The following is a 17,424-nucleotide window of genomic DNA, read 5'->3' on the forward strand; positions in this document are numbered from 1 at the left end:
TGAGATATTTGCACTGAGTCGGGACACAAGAGGCAACTGGACCTGAAAGCGGAAGTTTACAGTGCAGTGTAAAACAAACATTTGTTATGAAACTGACAGTCTGTTGATAAACAAAAATCACTTCTCCCAAAGTGTGTCCGTCATGTTGCAGTAAACAAACTATCGCGTTTGGCGCTCTTCAATAAGGAAAAGGTAAGAACGTTTCCAGCATACTATTTCGACACTATCCGGAGCGGCCCGCGTTCCGGGCAGTGCCGTTTTGGGCCATAGAAATGTTCCGCATGCAAGGGCGGTAGCCGGTGCCGCACTTCAGTGCTGTTCCGAGGTGCTTGTTGCACCACCCCGCAGAGCCAGGATTGTAAAACAAGCGCGTCTTTTATGAAAGGCTTCGCCACGCCTATTTTACTGTGCAGTCGTCATATGTCTTCTGCTTTCCGAAGCTGTGCCCAGTCAGCTTGGTTGGGATCCAGAGAAGTGACCAAGTCACTCCTCTCGGAGCGGATCTGGACCTGAACAGGCCGCCCACGGGATGGTCTGATCACTTCTTTGGGTGGGAATATGGACCTGACCACGAGGCCGTCCACGAGATGGCCGGGCCGTTTCCTTCGGGAGAGGATCTGGACCAGATCAGGCCGTCCAAGGGATAGTCTGATCACTTCTTTCGGAGAGGATTTGGACCTGATCAGGCCATCCACGGGAATGCCTGGTCACTTCTCTGGGAGAAGATCTGGACCTGATCACGAGGCCGCCCACGGGATTTCCTGATCACTGACCTGATTGGACCTGATCAGGGACCTAATCTGGACCTAATTTGGACCTCTGGACCTAATCAGGCAATGAGAGGGTATCTGCCGACGCCATTCCGACGTACGGCGAGAGATGGGCTCCAGGCGGCAGTGTTGTCCGTGTCACACCTCCGTCTCAGACACAGCCACCGGCGTCAGTGGCGGCTTCACACACAAAAGAGCACCGCACAGCAGGTCGTATTTCCCATAAACAACACGGTTTTGGCACCAGACGCGGTCATGACAGTGCCACGGAGGTCACAGGTCAGCCTTACGACCGCACTCTCACCACGACAGCGCCACGGAGGTAACCGGTCGGCCTTACGACCGCACTCTCGCCATGACAGCGCCACGGAGGTAACCGGTCGGCCTTACGACCGCACTCTCGCCATGACAGCGCCACGGAGGTAACCGGTCGGCCTTACGACCGCACTCTCGCCATGACAGCGCCACGGAGGTAACCGGTCGGCCTTACGACCGCACTCTCGCCATGACGCGCCACGGAGGTAACCGGTCGGCCTTACGACCGCACTCTCGCCATGACAGCGCCACGGAGGTAACCGGTCGGCCTTACGACCGCACTCTCGCCATGACAGCGCCACGGAGGTAACCGGTCGGCCTTACGACCGCACTCTCGCCATGACAGCGCCACGGAGGTAACCGGTCGGCCTTACGACCGCACTCTCGCCATGACAGCGCCACGGAGGTAACCGGTCGGCCTTACGACCGCACTCTCGCCATGACAGCGCCACGGAGGTAACCGGTCGGCCTTACGACCGCACTCTCGCCAACCTCACGTGTACAAAAATACGCCGCTACCACCGCGAGGATTGCATCCGAATGGGCAGTTGGGCACATCAGCAACTCCCAGGTGACATTAGAAAATATATCCAATCTTACAGGACATCGGAACAATATCACTCCGTGATCAGTTTTGCACACCACATCGGAACATTGTCACTCCGTGATCAGTTCCTCGCGGGACATCGAACAATATCACTCCGTGATCAGTTTCACTGACAACGGGCAGCAAGTGACCAGCATGGGTTGCACGAGCGCGTTTTCAAACAAACGCACGCGGACATCAGGGAACTAAAAAGCTCGCGACTGTAACGCCTTCCCATTGCACCTGAGCGTCAGACAGTCCCGCGGGCTCTCCGATTCCAATGCCTCTAAAAGACGGGTTTGGGTTGCACAGCCTACCACTTTCCAGACTACGGATCAGGCGCTACCGGTGTCCGAGCACTCACCGAGCACTCACCGGGCACCTCGCTCAGGAGCAAGTCTGAGCGGAACTCCTAAACGACATCGCGCAACACTCGGTTTTGTGTCGACGTTCTCTGGCACTGGCCGGCTGACGCTACCGGTCGTAGACACGCACCGCATCGTGCACGTCCCGTCCGCGGTCCGTGTAGGCGCCCCGCATCATAGCCGATATTTCTGGATCATCTTCTCGAAAGTATCGGCGATCGCCTCTCTGCGGAGACAGTGTTGTTGGTTGAGCTAACCCTCTCAGACCGTCCGCGATCGGCGAAGGCGATTCGATAAAACGCGCGGTGTATGCCATCGCTGAACACAAGGTCAACACAAAGCTTGCATGGCTCAAACACAGTGTCACTCAATGAATTGCCATCATCAACGGCGATCAAAGCTACCACAGCAACCAAATGAAAAGTGTCCCCGAAGCCCACACTCCTTCCGTTTACGTGCAACTTGCGGTTACAAAAATAACGTGTCGCGTTATGACGCTTTAGAACCCACGACACTGTGATCCTGACTTGTGGTACGTCACCATTGTTTACGTGCAAACGGTGGCGCAAAAAACGTGTCGCGTTATGACGCTTTAGAGCCACTACATTGTGATCGTGACTTGCCGCATGTCAGCTTAAAGATACAGCGTGTCGCGTGGAGAACTGGACCGCAGGGTGTCAGTTTGCCTGACGAATGGTAGCCGCAAGTGGGACGGTTCTAGCAGCCAGACTCCAGTAAGTGCTGACGTTCAGTTCCAGCGACCTCCAGTAAATCGCTGATTCATCTGGTATTGGGACACACATAGCTTGCCTTGCTGAATGGTGAGTAACTAAAAGGCGGTTGGGCGTCACGGCAATATCAATGAAGACGCTTGGCCGGACAAGCATATTTCGAAGGAGGCAGTCCAGTCCTGAAGGTACATTATCATTCCCTGACCAGCCTGCTGTGTCGGTAATCGGAAACCTTTGCAGATCTCTCGAACAAGCAAAGAAATGAAATTACAAAGAAAAGTTTAATCAGCAAAGATGTACAAGTAAAAATATGAGAAGCTCCAAATTTGGCAACCAACCAGAATGGCCAACCCGGGCCACGTTGTGGTATTCGGACACACTGTAGATGAGCTCCTGCACCAGCTGTACGGATGACTGGCGCACGACGCTGTTCGCCATAGGCCTCTCTCCACGGGTAGTCACCAAAAACGGTCGTTGTATCGATGGGACGTTAGAACCACGCTACGATAACGCGTTCGTTTGACGTAAACAAAGCAACATACATCAACAAAAGCTACAGAGGTCCCGTCCTCCGGGGCCAACCGACCTCATGGCTTGGGACCGACTGGAGAGCTCCTGGTCCGACGCCCGTGCGGCAGTCGGGTCTCCACCTGACCTGAAGGTGTCCTGGTTGAAGAGGTAGGCGCCGACGTGACCGGCGTCGATGAAGCGGACCGAGGAGCCGGGCCACAGCTCCGTCAGGCTCATGAGGCCGTCCCGGGGCACGTAGGCGTCATCGCGGGCCTGCGCCGACGGGCGTGTCAGGCTCCGAGCCGCCCGCGCGGGGCCGGCCCGGCCGCACAACATCCCAGACACGCATCCACAGGCACAGAGCGCACAGGTGAGGGCACCGGCGGGGAGCAATCCATCACTGGCCAGCCGCGAGTGGGGTGCACAGTAACGCTCGATGTCAGACCCGCGAGGGGAGTCGGCCTCGTCACCGATGTTCGGAACGCTCATCCCAGCAACGCGCACGTAATCCGGAGCGCCCGGTCGTGACCGAATGGCGTGGACTGCGCTCCGCGAGTGCTTGTGTGCGTGATCGCGTGCGCAGGCGTGCGTGCGCGCGCGCGCGTGTTCCACCGTCGTACGCCCGCCCGTGCCTCTCCCCGCCGACCGGCGTCCTCGCGCGCCACAAGTGCGCCGCTGCTGACCTGCACGATAAGCGCCAGCTCCGGGTCCACGGGCACGGGGAAGTTGGCCAGGTGTGTGCACTCGTCCATGATGCCGCGCATGAAGTGGTACGCCTCGGCCTTGGTGGCCGGACGGGACGGCGACGCCGTGCCCTTCACGGCAGGCCTGACCAGCTGCAGGGCGAGGTCACGTCAAGTCAGGTCAGGTCAGGTCAGGTCAGGTCAGGTGAAGATGTGCCACGTGGACAGGCCACCAAGACCGGCCACGCGGACGAAGGCCAAGAAGGCCACGAAGGCAGGTGAAGTTGTCTGAGATCATGACAACGTCACGGCACGAAAAACGTCAGGGAAAACACACTACGAGCGAGGGCCAGCGCGGCTGGCAGGTTTGAAAGCCACGACCGCTGCCACAATCAGCTACAACGCGAGTATACGTGAAAAGCGCATGCCCATTTGTTGTTTTATCTATTCGTGGTGCGTCCAGCACTACAAATGGTAAAACCTACCGGTGTAACGCCTTTTTGTTGTGTATTGCTGATTTAGGACGCGTTGGCTACAATGGCCAGCTTGCGTCCACCGGTGAAACGCCGATGCGGCCATTGGGTACTAGTCTGCCAGTTGTCCCGAGACCCCACCATCACGTCCCGCCATGACACAACCTCACAAACCAAACTCAATCCCCAGCTCGAACCCGTGGATCCTCTCGCTCAGGGAGGATCCCCGAGCGTTCCGTTCCCGCGGACCACAGAAGCGCGCGCCCGCCTCGCGTCGTCCGCCTCACCTGCGACTTGGAGCGCGCCATGCTGGTGAGCGGGTTGACGCTGGCGAGGCGGGCGAGCGTGCCGCCGAGCGCGGCGGCGGCCGACGACGCGCTGGGCGAGGCGGCGCCCCTCTCGGCGGCCATCTGCTCAGCCACGCGCGCTACCTCGGCCATCTCGTGCGGAAAGCCGCGTGCGAACTGGCGGCCCGCGTGGAAGTGGTCTCCCTCCGCGGCCGGCTGGGGAGCCTCCGGGGTCTGTCGGCGCAGGCCGGGGTGAGCGCGGCACACGCTCGCAGCGTCGGAGAAGAGTGTCAGCGCCTCCGACAGCTCCCAGGGGCATACATTTCGGCAGGTGGGAGGTATCCAGTGTGTGTCATCGGGGCTTTACGACGCGCTCAGTTGCTGAGGCTATATGGCGTCGCCTGCCTCTCACCCTGGCAGGAACGGCGGGCACCGCGGGGAATCGAACCCCGTACCTCTGGTTTCCCAGACGTGTTAACCACTCACTACCGGCACCGCCTGGGGGTATTCAGTCTGACAACAAAAAAAGTTATGGAATAATAAAGAACAGTGACAGGGCTCGGGGAGCGTAATTGGTCAGGATGAAACCCCCAGGTAGTCGGATTACTGGACCACTACTGGACTGGACACCCAGCCAGCAAATCACTGGACAACCCGTCCCGGACCACTGGAACATTGGAATCCAGACGAGAATGTGCCACCAACAACCGATTGTACTCGACGCGTTCCAAAGGGGATCACCTCATCGCACTGGAGACATCCGGCGACAGTGGTGAAATGAATGTATAAAAGATATCACACCTGTCATATAATAACTAAGTTATCAATACTGGCTTACCTCGCCCCGCCTATCAAAGCTGTACCACAACGCTGAATGCCGAGAATCTTGCGTCCACTCACCCCGATAACCTTAACCATCTTCCTGAGCTCGTTTCGGTAGACATTGTCAGAGACGTACTGTTTTTCCAGTAGATCCCAGTTGATTGCGCTACTGAGAACACCCTGAAAAAGAAAGGAAGTGTATAAACACATAATTGGGCCGCCACATAACTAAACTTCACTAGAATTCCCTTAGCAAAATGTATGCAACCATCCACATTTGATCAGTTCGTTCATCCTCGTTTCAAACAATTAGGACAACGTCTGAATTAAGAAACATCACTTAAGCTTTCCAACAACTACAACCCGAGAGAAGCGTTCTAGTTAACTGCTTATGGTGTCCGGACAAAGAGCCAAATAGAAAACAAAGCTGAAGGAAAAAATCGACCTACAACGGCAAAAACTGGGCAGGAACAGCAATCGACTGGGATAAAAGTTATATCGTAAAAAAGTCAAAGGACGAAAAGTCAACGGGGATATAATCTGAGCTGAAAGAAGTTTATTGGAAAAAGCCCGCGGACAAAACGTCGACGGGACAAAATTCAAACTAGGAAGAAAGCCGAAAGATGAGAAGTCAAAGCGACAAAAGCCGACAAGAAGTCCACGAGACACCAGTGAGTGCACATGACACATTCTTGATCCTAAGCACTACTTCAAACGCCGAGTGCTAACAGTGCAATAAATGTTTGCTATATATATATATATATATATATATATATATATATATATATATATCACGTCATTTAGCTGTACACCCCAGCTCAATAAATGTCAGTAACCAAACATAAAAACTCATGGTGCGGCACACAGGGGTGTAGTTTCTTATTCAACTTAGGGGGAGGCTCCAGCCCTCTCCATTTCTAGCTCATTTGAGCTAGAGCGACGAGTGAAACACAAAGGTGAGCAAAAGATCCACGAAATCCTATAACTTTAGGCACGACCATTTTCGACCATGCAGTCGTCTGATGTCGTTCGGTTCAGTCCGATTCCGCTCCATCTGGCTCAATTTGGTCTCGTCCGGTTACATAAGATTCAGTCCCATCTCGTCTGTTTTCGCCCGGCCCCCGTAGTGTTATCTAGCCTCGCCCGCTCGCGTCCGTTCCTATCCAGTCTCATCTCACCCAGCGGCATCTGCTTCCTCAGCGGCCCCGTTCCCACCCAGTCTCATCTCACCCAGCGGCATCTGTCTCCTCAGTGGCCTCTGCTTTATCAACCTAGGAGGCCAAGCGTCGAATGCCAATGACTTTCCTGTTTTATGGCATTTATTAGATCATTTGGACTAACAGTGTGCTTACTTAAACGAAGGTGACGTTCATCCCTGTTGATGTCCACCTCTCGACTTACTCCGTTACTACTTTGATCTCTGGTTAATGCTTTGTCTTTTGACTTTTTCCTATAAGACTTTTATTATTTTCTCCTTTTGACCCGACTTAAGACGATACTGAATTTTATTCTCGCCCACTTGTATCGCGTCCGACTAATTCATTTGACTTTTAGTCCCGGAACCCCTGCTACCAGGTTTCCCCGACGTGGCCACAGAATACACCGTCGCACGAGAGGCCGTCTGCATACTCACACTGGTGAACACAGCTGAGGCGGTGGTCCACGAGAGGCAGGGGATCAGCGGTAGCGGCTCGTGCCAGACCGAAGCAGCCAGCGACGCCATCTGACGGTGGCAACGGGAACCAACCCCGGCACGGGTAAGTAATGTGCCGTTGCAGTGGCGACAGGGCCGGGCAGGGCGGGTTTGCAGCCACATGAGAAGAGCGCCAGACGAGAGAAAGCGCGCTCATCGCACCGAACCGCTTGCGCGCCGTTGACTGAGACACGTAACACAACAAGCACATATGCCACAAAAGTCAAAGCTTCCAATTTCATGCGCAAAAAGATTGAAACTGATCAACATGCCAAGGCACATATATGCCGCCGAACAAAGACGCTCGGCACATGACTTCGCCGGCAGGTCCTAACCAGCGGTACATTTCCACATCATTGTCGGGGCGCGATGTTCCAAGCGTGCTCACGGGACCGGCGCTGGCGGAGGTGCACTCACGTGGCCTCCCATGGAGATGCCGGTGATGCCGAGCGGGCCCAGCCCGTGCCGCCTGGCCCAATGGAACAGCGCGATCGACTCGAGGATCAGACAGCCACCCATCACGAACAGGTCCGAGACGCAGCGGAGACACGAGCGCCTGCCTCGGCGGAGCGGGGTTACGTTGGCGTGTGGTATGACCGTCACCACGCGGCGTCACGGGGCGTCACGGGGCGTCACGGGGCGTCACCGGGCGGCGTCGTCGTCATCGTTGACCACATGTAGTGACTGTGATCGCCCGACGCCACTGTTGTCACAGTTCGCATCCATCAGGTCACGGGTGAGGTTCACATATGTGAGGACGGAACACTGATCCAGAGACAGGACAACAATCAACCTTCAATGGCAAATATCGGCCTTTCTGTCTCCTAAAAGACAAGTTAATTATTTGCGGACTCGGGTCTTTACAGCGTTGCATCAATAAGTAAATTTGCGTTGGGGTGATGGCTCGCGATACTGAACGAAGTAATTTGCAGCTAAAAGAGCAAGAACATAATTAAGCCAGGCTTACACTTGATCTGGTGGCTTTCGTAGGCCGTAAAATGGATTTTCCAGTATGATGGATCCGATGTTGTTCTCCTTTAACAGCGGTCGCGCCAACAGACTTCTCCTCTTCCAGAAGAACTGGAATTTGTAACATAGTAAAAATGAATGGTGCCGCTGACAGACACAGGCTGCTTTACCAACCCCGCAAGGGAAGTATGGGCACCATTCATCACTCAGTAAGTGCAAACTTCATATCAGTGATAAGGCAATCCGTAGGAATAACACGAGCACACCTACGATAAATTTCAGCAACAGAGACCACATCCGATCTGACTACAACGCACTTGCACATCAGTCCACATCGCTTCAATACGATTAGCTTCGAGCCGCCCCCACTGCGCTGGTTGCAAACATCTGGGCCTCACTCATTTCTCTAAGTCAGCACATTCTGAAGTCCCCGCTGCCCGCATCCCGCTGGGTAGGGTCGAACGTCCGGCGGTAGCTTGCAACGCGTTCTCCCGCCAGTCTTGGTACCTGTCTTCTTCGCGATAATGACTTCCTTCCGCCTGGTACAGTCATTTCCCGGGCCACAATCGCCGCCCCCTCCCCCGCGACTCCCACGCAGACAGCGAACTGCTCCTCGCTAGCCGTGTCTGTCTCGATCTCTCTCACACGGGATCCATTCCCGGCTCCAGCACGGGTCCTCTTCATGTACCCCAGCCATTTATATGCCTCTGGCCCCCTTTCCACAGGGAACCATCATCATCCCATACACAGCCACTCACTACGTCTCCAGCTCCCTCGCTGACGTCCCATTTCGTCCCATTCCCTCTCCACAGACGTCCGCCCTGTGCGAGCATTAGCCACTCACATGGTCGCCGGTGCCGGCCAGGTGGAGCACGGTGGGTCGCAGATGGGTATTCCAGCGCACTGGCAGCACTGCCTGGAAGTAGGCCCGCTCTGACTCCACTGGCAGCAGGCCCGGGCAGTGCCGCACGAACGGCGACTCCAGTTCGCCCTCCAGCAGCGTGTAGTCGCGGTAGCGCTCTTCCTGCCAGGCCAACAGTATGTGGTCATGGCTGGCATGTGGGACTTGGCATAGCTATCAAGCCTGACAGCCTAGGCTCCAACATATAGGGATTGAGGGATGCCCCTAAGCTTTTCTGTGGCAAGCCTCTCTACACATGTAGCAAAGCCGATGTCTGATGGTGATGAGTATCCTGTTTCAAATGTGAAAAGGACTCTCCACTAATGTGCTGTTAACAAGATGGTCTTCATGTCACAGTTCTTACAACAAGCTCCAATAATATTACTAAGTAAAACAACACCCAGCTGAGCAAAAGGACAAACCATCAAAAGAGGTGAGGTGTTGCGCAGTTGCGAGTTAATGCAATGAGATGCCAGGTTGGGGATTAAAACAAGCATTGCATAATTTCATTCATCATTTAGCAACTGCACATTTATTCAGTCCACCTAAAGCATGGTCATTCTATGTACCCAGGACAGCCTTCTGCAATCCAGATGCACTGACCTTGGTTATTGTTACAGGATGATCCTTGTCAACAAGTTCCCTGCATCGCTGCCGATCACTCATGACTTTGCGGAATTCAAATAGACGTTTCAGACTGTCAGGTTTGCCCCATCCTTTGGTGAAGAACTTGGTGAGCAGAATAGACCGATATATCCGATCTGTCCTGCTACCTGACATCTTGAATCTGGAGATTTTATGGGCACATGAATAATGTTAGATTAGGAACTCATTAACATGCCAGTAATGCTGCCAACTGGCCACAGTCAATCATGTGAAAGCAAATGGGTGTCTTTAAAGAAAAATGCAATGACACAGTCACACATCACAGACTGATGCCTAATTATAGAGACAATGATGCATATTACTCTCAAATGCCTAGTAAAAGATCCATGCATGATGTACATGCATTATGTACTTTGATGACAGCAGACCTGCAGTTAAAGAAACATGCCAATGGCAAAAAAGGAACACCACAATGAGCAGCACCATAGAGAGCTAGAGAGCTAGAGCTAGAGGGCTAGATTCTCATGCACAATTAAGTCACATGGTCATTTAACTCATCAAAGACCATCTTAACTTATCCCCATAAGAAGATATTTTCATGTAAACATGCCTGGGCTTAAAGAAATAATAGGCATGTACCTTACATGACAGCCGCCAAGCTGTTAACAAAAAAATACCTCACAAACGTCTCATTTAATCAAGATCTACCAACAAATCAACTGTTAACTAAGACCAAACTCCGGACAACACCCGGCTATGTACACCCAAAACGCAAGACCATGGTCAGTATATATGTGCACTATCAGCAACAAAGGAACCAGGCGCGAGGAGGTATAAATCAACCATAGAAAGCTTCGCGATGCCCAGACACTGCCCGAGTGCTCGGAATGCGTGTGGTCTTAATGTAAACATGCCCGCCTCCACCGACAATCGTGCAGCAGAATACCGAGTACTGCCAAGTACGGACTCGACCGCTTGGTAGCTTGGTGCCCGGTGCGTCGTTGCTCTCAGCGGCAGATAAGTCTCAAAAGTCAGCTGTAATCGAGCGCGACGTAAAGTGAAACCTGTGCGCTCAGTTCGACCAATCCACAAAGAGTTAGGCCATCTTGCAGCCAATAGTGAGCGAAATTTTCTATGCATCAGCAGTTTCGGCAAGGTCAGCGTCGCCTCGAATATGGCAGAGTTTCAGGCATGGCATCTGCGCGTAGTTGATGGACGACGGGATTCCGTGACAATTTGAATCTCTTGGTATTGGTAAAGGTTGCGTTAGTTGTTAAGTGTCGCAGCTGATGCGCTTTTGCACGTTAGAATAATTGCTCGCCATTTTTGGAAGCGATTACAGTCAACATGCGACAAAACGTTGATTGATCAAGTGGTTGCTCATTTTAGGTATACCCTATGGTTGTTTGTATGTTCTTGTTGAATGTGTTTTTGTGAAAGAGAGATCACCTTCTCATCCTCATATTTTTGTTCTAGGTTAGGCATAGGACAAAGCTGTGACCATGGCTAAGCCTAATGACAAAAAGAGACCAGGAGGAAGTTCTGAAGGCATTAGCAAGGCTATCACTCCAACAAAGAAAAATAAACCCATTGCAAACAGCCCAAAATCAAAACCCAAGCATAATGGATCTGCAAGAAAGCACCTACCTGCAAATGCACAAGAGCCACCAGTGCCCAAGCCTGTTAGCAATGAGGACATATCATCCAACTGGAAATCATTCCTTCAGGTAAAGTTTGGGCTCCCTTGGCTTTTAAGGTGGTTATGAATGATTTGTGCATATCCAAGTCAAATATGAGTACATGGTCACAAATCTGTGACAGCATTGTCCAGTCTGCAAAAATGTCATGCTCTGCACTTGATAGCCACATTATGCTGGTGTGCTCAATGTTGTCCTGAATTGATGACAGGCTGATTTGTGCTGAATTTTGATGTTATTTGTGTTAAAAAATATAATGAGAGTATTTTTGCATGATTTTTGCCTTGCAACATTTTTTATGTTAAACATTGACTCTTGATGTGCAGAAATTGGTGTTGGACATGGACCAAACTCTGAGCTCTTGGTTTTATGTCAGGCGTGAGCTAAACTTGTAACTGCAATACTGCTGCTTCACAAGATCTCTATGGCATGAAGTATATTTTGTGCACTGTGGAGCATTGCTGTAGTGCCTGGATAGCAGCACAGTTTTTCACCATGCCACATGACAACCAGTATGGTCCTTTATGACACCTGAAGCTGAGATATTGTATATATTGTTGTAAATCTCCAAAATGAGATTATAAAGATTTGTAAATATTTCCCAGATTCCACTGGGCTATATTTGTTTCTTTATCATTATAAGAGGACTCATAATGACAAAAATTGTTTTGATATTTTAAAAGAAATTTTTCAGCCACCAGCTTATGCACACTGGGTTGTTCACTACCACTTGCCTGTATCTACCATGCAAACTATAATTGTTATGTCATTTTCATCTTAAATTTGGTTTGTTGTGCAAATTCCCAAAAGGTTTTCTATGTCCTGTGCTACTAGCGGCACTGATAATGTTTTATAGTACCTATCACACAAGGGCATTGGGGAGAAGTAATCTAGGTATGTTTGTTTAAATGATGTCCAGATGTTAGCATGTGAGTTGTGCTCATCTCAAATTGTGAGAAGTAGGTACATGCTCTGGATCACCCATGCTTCTAACTTAGAAACTAACTTCTAACCAAGAAATAGGCACATGCTTCTAATTGCAGAATGCCACAGAACTCAGAATTAATTCCCATACTTTGTGAACTATGGTCACTTCTGTAGTCCAATCTTAACATCTGCATGTAACATTTGTACTTCTTAAAATGTGTTCATTTCTTTTTTGCCATTCTGTGGTGTTGTTTGTCTTTTTAACAAGATATACCTTCCTGGTTACCATTTTCAGACATTTTATATGAGAGTAATGTCTTTGTCAACTAAGAGCCCAATATTGGTACACTTTGGCAAATCAGTCCAAGCTGTACTGTTCTAGGACTCAGGGTAGCAACATGGCTTGCCATAATTGGTGATGTATATATATATATATATATATATATATATATATATATATATAATATGCAAATGCACCTCCTTTTCATGGGACCATATGTCATGTTTCTCCTAGCAGGTACCAATGTTTTGACCAAGATGTATTTCTCCACAATGTCTAGACTAAATGACTAAGTCCTGAGTTTCAAGGCTATTTGCAGATTGGGTTGGGTGAGTATCTGAGCTTGTGGTCTGTTTTCAGATTCCTTATCTCATTCTGTATGGAATCTTTGGGTTATTCCTATCATTTTTGCAAGAGTTGCCCACTATTATTGCCTTGGTAAGTCCACACATGGCATAAGCAACACATTACCTTATCTTAAAACCATTAAACAATAGTTAGGGTTTATGCATACTGTTTCCAAATGCTTTGTCAGTAATGGTGAAACATGGATTCTTATTGTTTGCTCTGCTCATCACTCTGCTGTAGTGCATCTCATGACCATGCTGGGAAATGGGCAGTGGTGTACACATAATTCAACTAATTTTTCTTCACGCTACTAAGCCACAAAAAAGGAAGTTATTTGTCTGCCTGGCGCAAAGCACGTCGCAGTTCCACACCCTCTACATGCCGACTTCAGTGCAGTCGTTCATGTCCACCCGGCTGGATTTCACCTTACTCCAACCCATCCCCGTCCACAATCGCCGCGCCGTTCAGTGCGCAGTGGCCCCAGATCACGTGACCACCGACTGCCGGCCAGGTGGCAGCCGCGTCGCCGGCCGAGCCGGAGCGGCGGCGGGCGCGCGCGCGCGGCCTGGCGCGCCGCGGCTGCTCCTGCCCGCCGCCCGTCTGGTTCGACGGCGTCGACCCGGCCCTGCTGCACGACGACCGGCCGCCCTGCTCCTTCTGCCTGAAGCAACGCGAGCGGGAGCGCCCGGCCGAGCGGCCCAACGAGCAGGAGGCGCCGCCGGCCAAGCCCAAAGCCCGGCTGTGAGTGGAGGGGTGGACGGTGGGCCCCCGGGTCGGTTTGAAGTGTATGGTGTGTCGGGCCGTGTATATCTGGACAGCTGTTTAGGTTAAGGTTGGTCAGTACAGAGGCCTTCCGATCGGAGGACTCTAAGGCACCTTGATCTAGAGGGTAGTTACCACAAGGCTCGAATACATTTTCTTCTGGCTTTCGTGCCAAAGCCTCTGCTCCGGGAGTCGGCACGCGTCAGTCAGATCGTGCGCGCGCGTGTTCTCCACCTTTCAGTCACCGAGCATCGCTTCCTGGGCAGGCCTGTGTGAGCAGTGCCGGCAGCGAGCGCCGGCCGTCGTGACGTTAGGGCGACTGCCCGCAGGCCGTCCCACTACATCGCCATGGACTGCGAGATGGTGGGCGTCGGCCACAGCGGCCAGGAGAACATGCTGGCGCGCGTGTCCATCGTGAACTCGCTCTGCCAGCCCATCTACGACAAGTTCGTCAAGCCCATGGAGCGGGTGACCGACTACCGGACGTCCGTCTCCGGCGTGCGGCCCAAGGATCTCGTGAACGGTGAGCACCTCTCGCCCGGGGATGTCTTGGCGTGTTGGGAGCCTGCTGTAGGCACGGTGTGCATGACGTCTGAGGTCTGACCGTGCGATGAGAAGTCGCGTAATTTTCTGGAGCGGATGATTTTGTGGGCAGATCGCGACCACGTGCGTGTTCGGTATGGGTGTTAGCGATTATCGCTAAAATCTGCGCACATTTTATCGTCGGCGACGTAGTACTTAGCTCAGCTTATCGCGGAGAGAACGAGGCATGACCGACATGAGTTTCGAACCCACGGCCTTCTGCTGTCAGGACCGGCCGTAATCTCACGGCATGTGTCGCCCGACAGGCGAGTCGTTCGAGGTGGTGCAGAAGGAGGTGGCGGCGCTGCTGAAGGGTCGCGTGCTGGTCGGCCACGCGGTCTACAACGACTTGCGGGTTCTGCTGCTGAGCCACCCCAAGAGGCACACCCGCGACACGTCCAGGTCAGGGGTCGGCCCATCACTTCCGGCCTGGCGCGCTTTCGGTGTTAAGGCCTGGCTCGTCTTGGGGGGTTTACTTCTGCTTGTGGTGTAGTTGCTAGTTGGTTTGTATACGACGGGTTTGGTTACGTGGAGGATGTATCCTGTCCAATTATCAACCTCATCCAGCCCCATGACTGGAAGCCGAATTGTTGCAGTTCCCATGTCGCAGTACAGTTGGCTACTTTCTGTGTCATGTTTGTTCACTGGTAAGCATCTTCGGCAGCGCATATTTTAACTGTGACATGGTTTTAACGTCAAACGCTTGAAGCGTGCAAGCTACATGAATGGAAGGCGCCAAGGAGTTACCCAGCCGCGTTCGCAGTGTTAATCCGAATCAGCCAAGACAGATGTGTGAGCATGTCTAACATGTGTCGTGTCGTGACGTTGTTAGCGTGTTAACGTAGTACGCTATCACCGTGTCGTGTCACGCAACATTCTGCAGCAATGTGTTAGACTCCTGACGTGCGATGCAAGCGTGGCATTATTTCAGTTACAAGCCTTTCCGGCGCATGTTCAATGGAAGCATACCAAGCCTGAAGAACCTAGCTCACAAGATTCTGGCGGTCGACATTCAGAAGGGCGAGCACGACTCGGTTAGTGCGGACACCGACTCAGACTGCGGGGATGTGTATTTATGGGCGGGAATCAGGTGCTGAGCACAGACACAAGCAAGGGTACATTCTCTACGTTGAGTGTAGATATGTTTTTGGGTTGGTTTGGTTTGAAACAGAGGCGTTTTGGTCAGTAATGACCATTGCAGGCCTTAGTGGTAAATGTGGAGCGATAATCGTGGGGACAGCTACAAGCACTTGTGAATCCATCACCCACGACTAAGCCGAGGGTATGTGATCGGTGCTCGGACGGGGCCTCCACCAAGCGGCACTCAACCCTACTCACGGCTGGTGTATGCAGCTTGCCCCGGATGAGCGTGGCATCGCGAAAAAGGAAACGAGGACCAGCCTGAAGAAATCGTCACCTTATGGTGTTAGCGTGCTTGTCGCATGACATCCTGCTCCGGATTGTAGCATTGTGCAACTTGTTCGAATAGTTGGTCTGTATCTGTGCTGTGGACTTGCTGACTGCGCTGCTCAGCTGGGTGTGACGTCACCCCGGGCATTGGTCACGGCGATTGGTCCGTGTGGGGCGGTCGTATACAGCGGCCCCGCCGATTGGCTGCGCGTGATGTGACTGGGCATTGGCATCTACCAATCATATGTGAGTGTCAGGCAGTCCGCACGGTGGGTGAATGGCTGTGACATCACGATAAAATATCCGTGTACTCTGACTGGCTGACGGGCGTCACCGCCATCAGCGGCCGGCAGCGATCGGCCGCTGACGCCACGCCCCGCCCCCGGCTGCCGACAGGTGCAGGACGCCCGAGCCACCATGCAGGTGTACCAGACGCACCGGCGCGAGTGGGAGGCGGCCCTGGCCGAGCGACACCGGCAGCGTTCGGGTCGGCCGGCCTGACCTGGCGCCGAGGCAGGGCAGGCCAGGGTGCCGCTCGCGGGCCTCTCCAGTGTGGCGAGTTCCGCTGGGCAGGAGAGGCCCAGGCAGCAGCGGCAGAGGTCGGGCGGGGCGGTGGACGTCCGGGTCTTCCAGGCCGTATGTCCACGCGCCCCCGGACGATGTCAGCTCGTGGTCGGGCGGCCGACGCCTGACACAGGGAAGACCATGCGACGGTCTGTATTGGGGTAGTGGTCGTGTACATGCATATGACCACAAGCGTATTGGTGTTCCGTCCTGACGTCGACCCCGTGTGTCGCCCCCCCCCCCCCCCCCCCCCATTTGCTATGAACTGTCACGGTGCCAATTATGGATGTGATGCGGCGCACGAGCGCACCGTTTTGGTGATGTTGTTTGTTTCAGGTAAATGGTGAGAACAGGCGAACGTTTGATTCGTGCTGGGGTGCCCTTTTGCGTGCTGTGAAGCAGATGGAAGTCGCGGTGCCTCAGTGGGCACTGCGGCAATAGCAGCACTGTGATTGGGCTGCAAGTCAGTGCCTTGGGGAAAGGCGATTTACAGTACCAGCCGGCCCTGGCGCGGCAGGTTAGCTGTGCTGCTGTTGTAATAGGAACTGGCACGGAATAAAGAACTGGAACTAAAGCCGGGGCCTCATCGCGTGGTCGGGGACTATCTGACTATCTGAGAGCTCTTACCAAGAATCGAAGTATTTAGAGTTCATGTTGCTGGTCACTGTGTGGTGGTGGCCAGTGCTACGACTGTCCTAGCAATTACCTCTCGGCTGACATTTCGATGCATATTATCTTTTACCCTATGGCTATGTTTTTATCTAGGATGGGAGGTGTCTAGTTCGGATGTGGGCCATTCAGTGTGGGGTGGAACTGGTCAGACATTACATAGATTTAAACAGCAAAATTTTTGCTGTCAATTCTACACTCTTACGCAGTTTGCGCCTGGCACTAGGCCGGATGTTGGTGTGGTGTTTGTCAAACTGCTCTGCGCGACTGAGCGTCGTAGGTATCTGGCGCGGGCGGTAACTACCCGACAGGTTGAAGTGTTACGAATAGTTTCGGATGTGTGGGCCTGTGACAAACGTATTTACGCCGCCTCCCCATGCACCAATCTACACATCCGAGCTTGCAGCTATCCCCGAAGCCCTCTGTTTTATGGAAGCGGACAGCACTAACGTAACTTTTGATACCCTTTAACTC

The 17,424-nt window shown here is 52.7% G+C and overlaps 2 protein-coding genes across 8 annotated transcripts; one reads left to right on the top strand and one right to left on the bottom strand.

The window, feature by feature from the left end:
• Positions 1-1,285: 1,285 nt before the first annotated feature.
• LOC119108382 (protein ABHD18) lies at positions 1,286-10,633 on the bottom strand. The gene is made up of 11 exons (XM_037231958.1): positions 9,709-10,633; positions 9,049-9,228; positions 8,203-8,315; positions 7,653-7,791; positions 7,176-7,265; positions 5,559-5,722; positions 4,864-4,954; positions 4,721-4,831; positions 3,961-4,113; positions 3,423-3,550; positions 1,286-2,262 (listed from the first exon to the last, which is right to left on the bottom strand). The coding sequence occupies exons 1-11, from the start codon at positions 9,883-9,885 to the stop codon at positions 2,211-2,213; spliced, it is 1,398 nt and encodes a 465-aa protein (XP_037087853.1). The 5' UTR covers positions 9,886-10,633; the 3' UTR covers positions 1,286-2,210.
• Positions 10,634-10,796: 163 nt separating this feature from the next.
• Positions 10,797-16,525, top strand: LOC119107852 (RNA exonuclease 4). Of its 7 annotated transcripts, none has more exons than XM_037231412.1 (7): positions 10,797-10,867; positions 11,188-11,438; positions 13,475-13,704; positions 14,055-14,248; positions 14,574-14,709; positions 15,239-15,341; positions 16,114-16,525. In XM_037231412.1, the coding sequence occupies exons 2-7, from the start codon at positions 11,214-11,216 to the stop codon at positions 16,216-16,218; spliced, it is 993 nt and encodes a 330-aa protein (XP_037087307.1). In that variant the 5' UTR covers positions 10,797-10,867; positions 11,188-11,213; the 3' UTR covers positions 16,219-16,525. The 7 variants fall into 7 exon arrangements, with proteins under 7 accessions (XP_037087307.1, XP_037087310.1, XP_037087306.1 ...); XM_037231415.1 differs by having other exon boundaries at positions 10,807-10,829; XM_037231411.1 differs by lacking the exon at positions 10,797-10,867 and adding an exon at positions 10,898-10,965.
• The last annotated feature ends 899 nt before the right edge of the window (positions 16,526-17,424 follow it).

This window comes from Pollicipes pollicipes, unplaced genomic scaffold, assembly GCF_011947565.3.
Source record: "Pollicipes pollicipes isolate AB1234 unplaced genomic scaffold, Ppol_2.1 Scaffold_6686;HRSCAF=7923_pilon_pilon_pilon, whole genome shotgun sequence".
Lineage (NCBI taxonomy): Eukaryota > Metazoa > Arthropoda > Thecostraca > Pollicipedomorpha > Pollicipedidae > Pollicipes > Pollicipes pollicipes.

What these genes read in the sequence shown, in the direction of transcription:
- LOC119108382 (XM_037231958.1), bottom strand. Translation starts at nt 9,885, where the DNA reads ATGTCAGGTAGCAGGACAGATCGGATATATCGGTCTATTCTGCTCACC. An exon ending in TGGCCGGCACCGGCGACCAT is followed by an intron (nt 8,316 to 9,048) that starts GTGAGTGGCTAA and finishes TACAAATTCCAG; the next exon opens with TTCTTCTGGAAGAGGAGAAG. An exon ending in AGCTGGCGCTTATCGTGCAG is followed by an intron (nt 3,551 to 3,960) that starts GTCAGCAGCGGC and finishes CCGTCGGCGCAG; the next exon opens with GCCCGCGATGACGCCTACGT.
- LOC119107852 (XM_037231412.1), top strand. Translation starts at nt 11,214, where the DNA reads ATGGCTAAGCCTAATGACAAAAAGAGACCAGGAGGAAGTTCTGAAGGC. An exon ending in GCCCAAGGATCTCGTGAACG is followed by an intron (nt 14,249 to 14,573) that starts GTGAGCACCTCT and finishes GTCGCCCGACAG; the next exon opens with GCGAGTCGTTCGAGGTGGTG. An exon ending in CACACCCGCGACACGTCCAG is followed by an intron (nt 14,710 to 15,238) that starts GTCAGGGGTCGG and finishes GCATTATTTCAG; the next exon opens with TTACAAGCCTTTCCGGCGCA.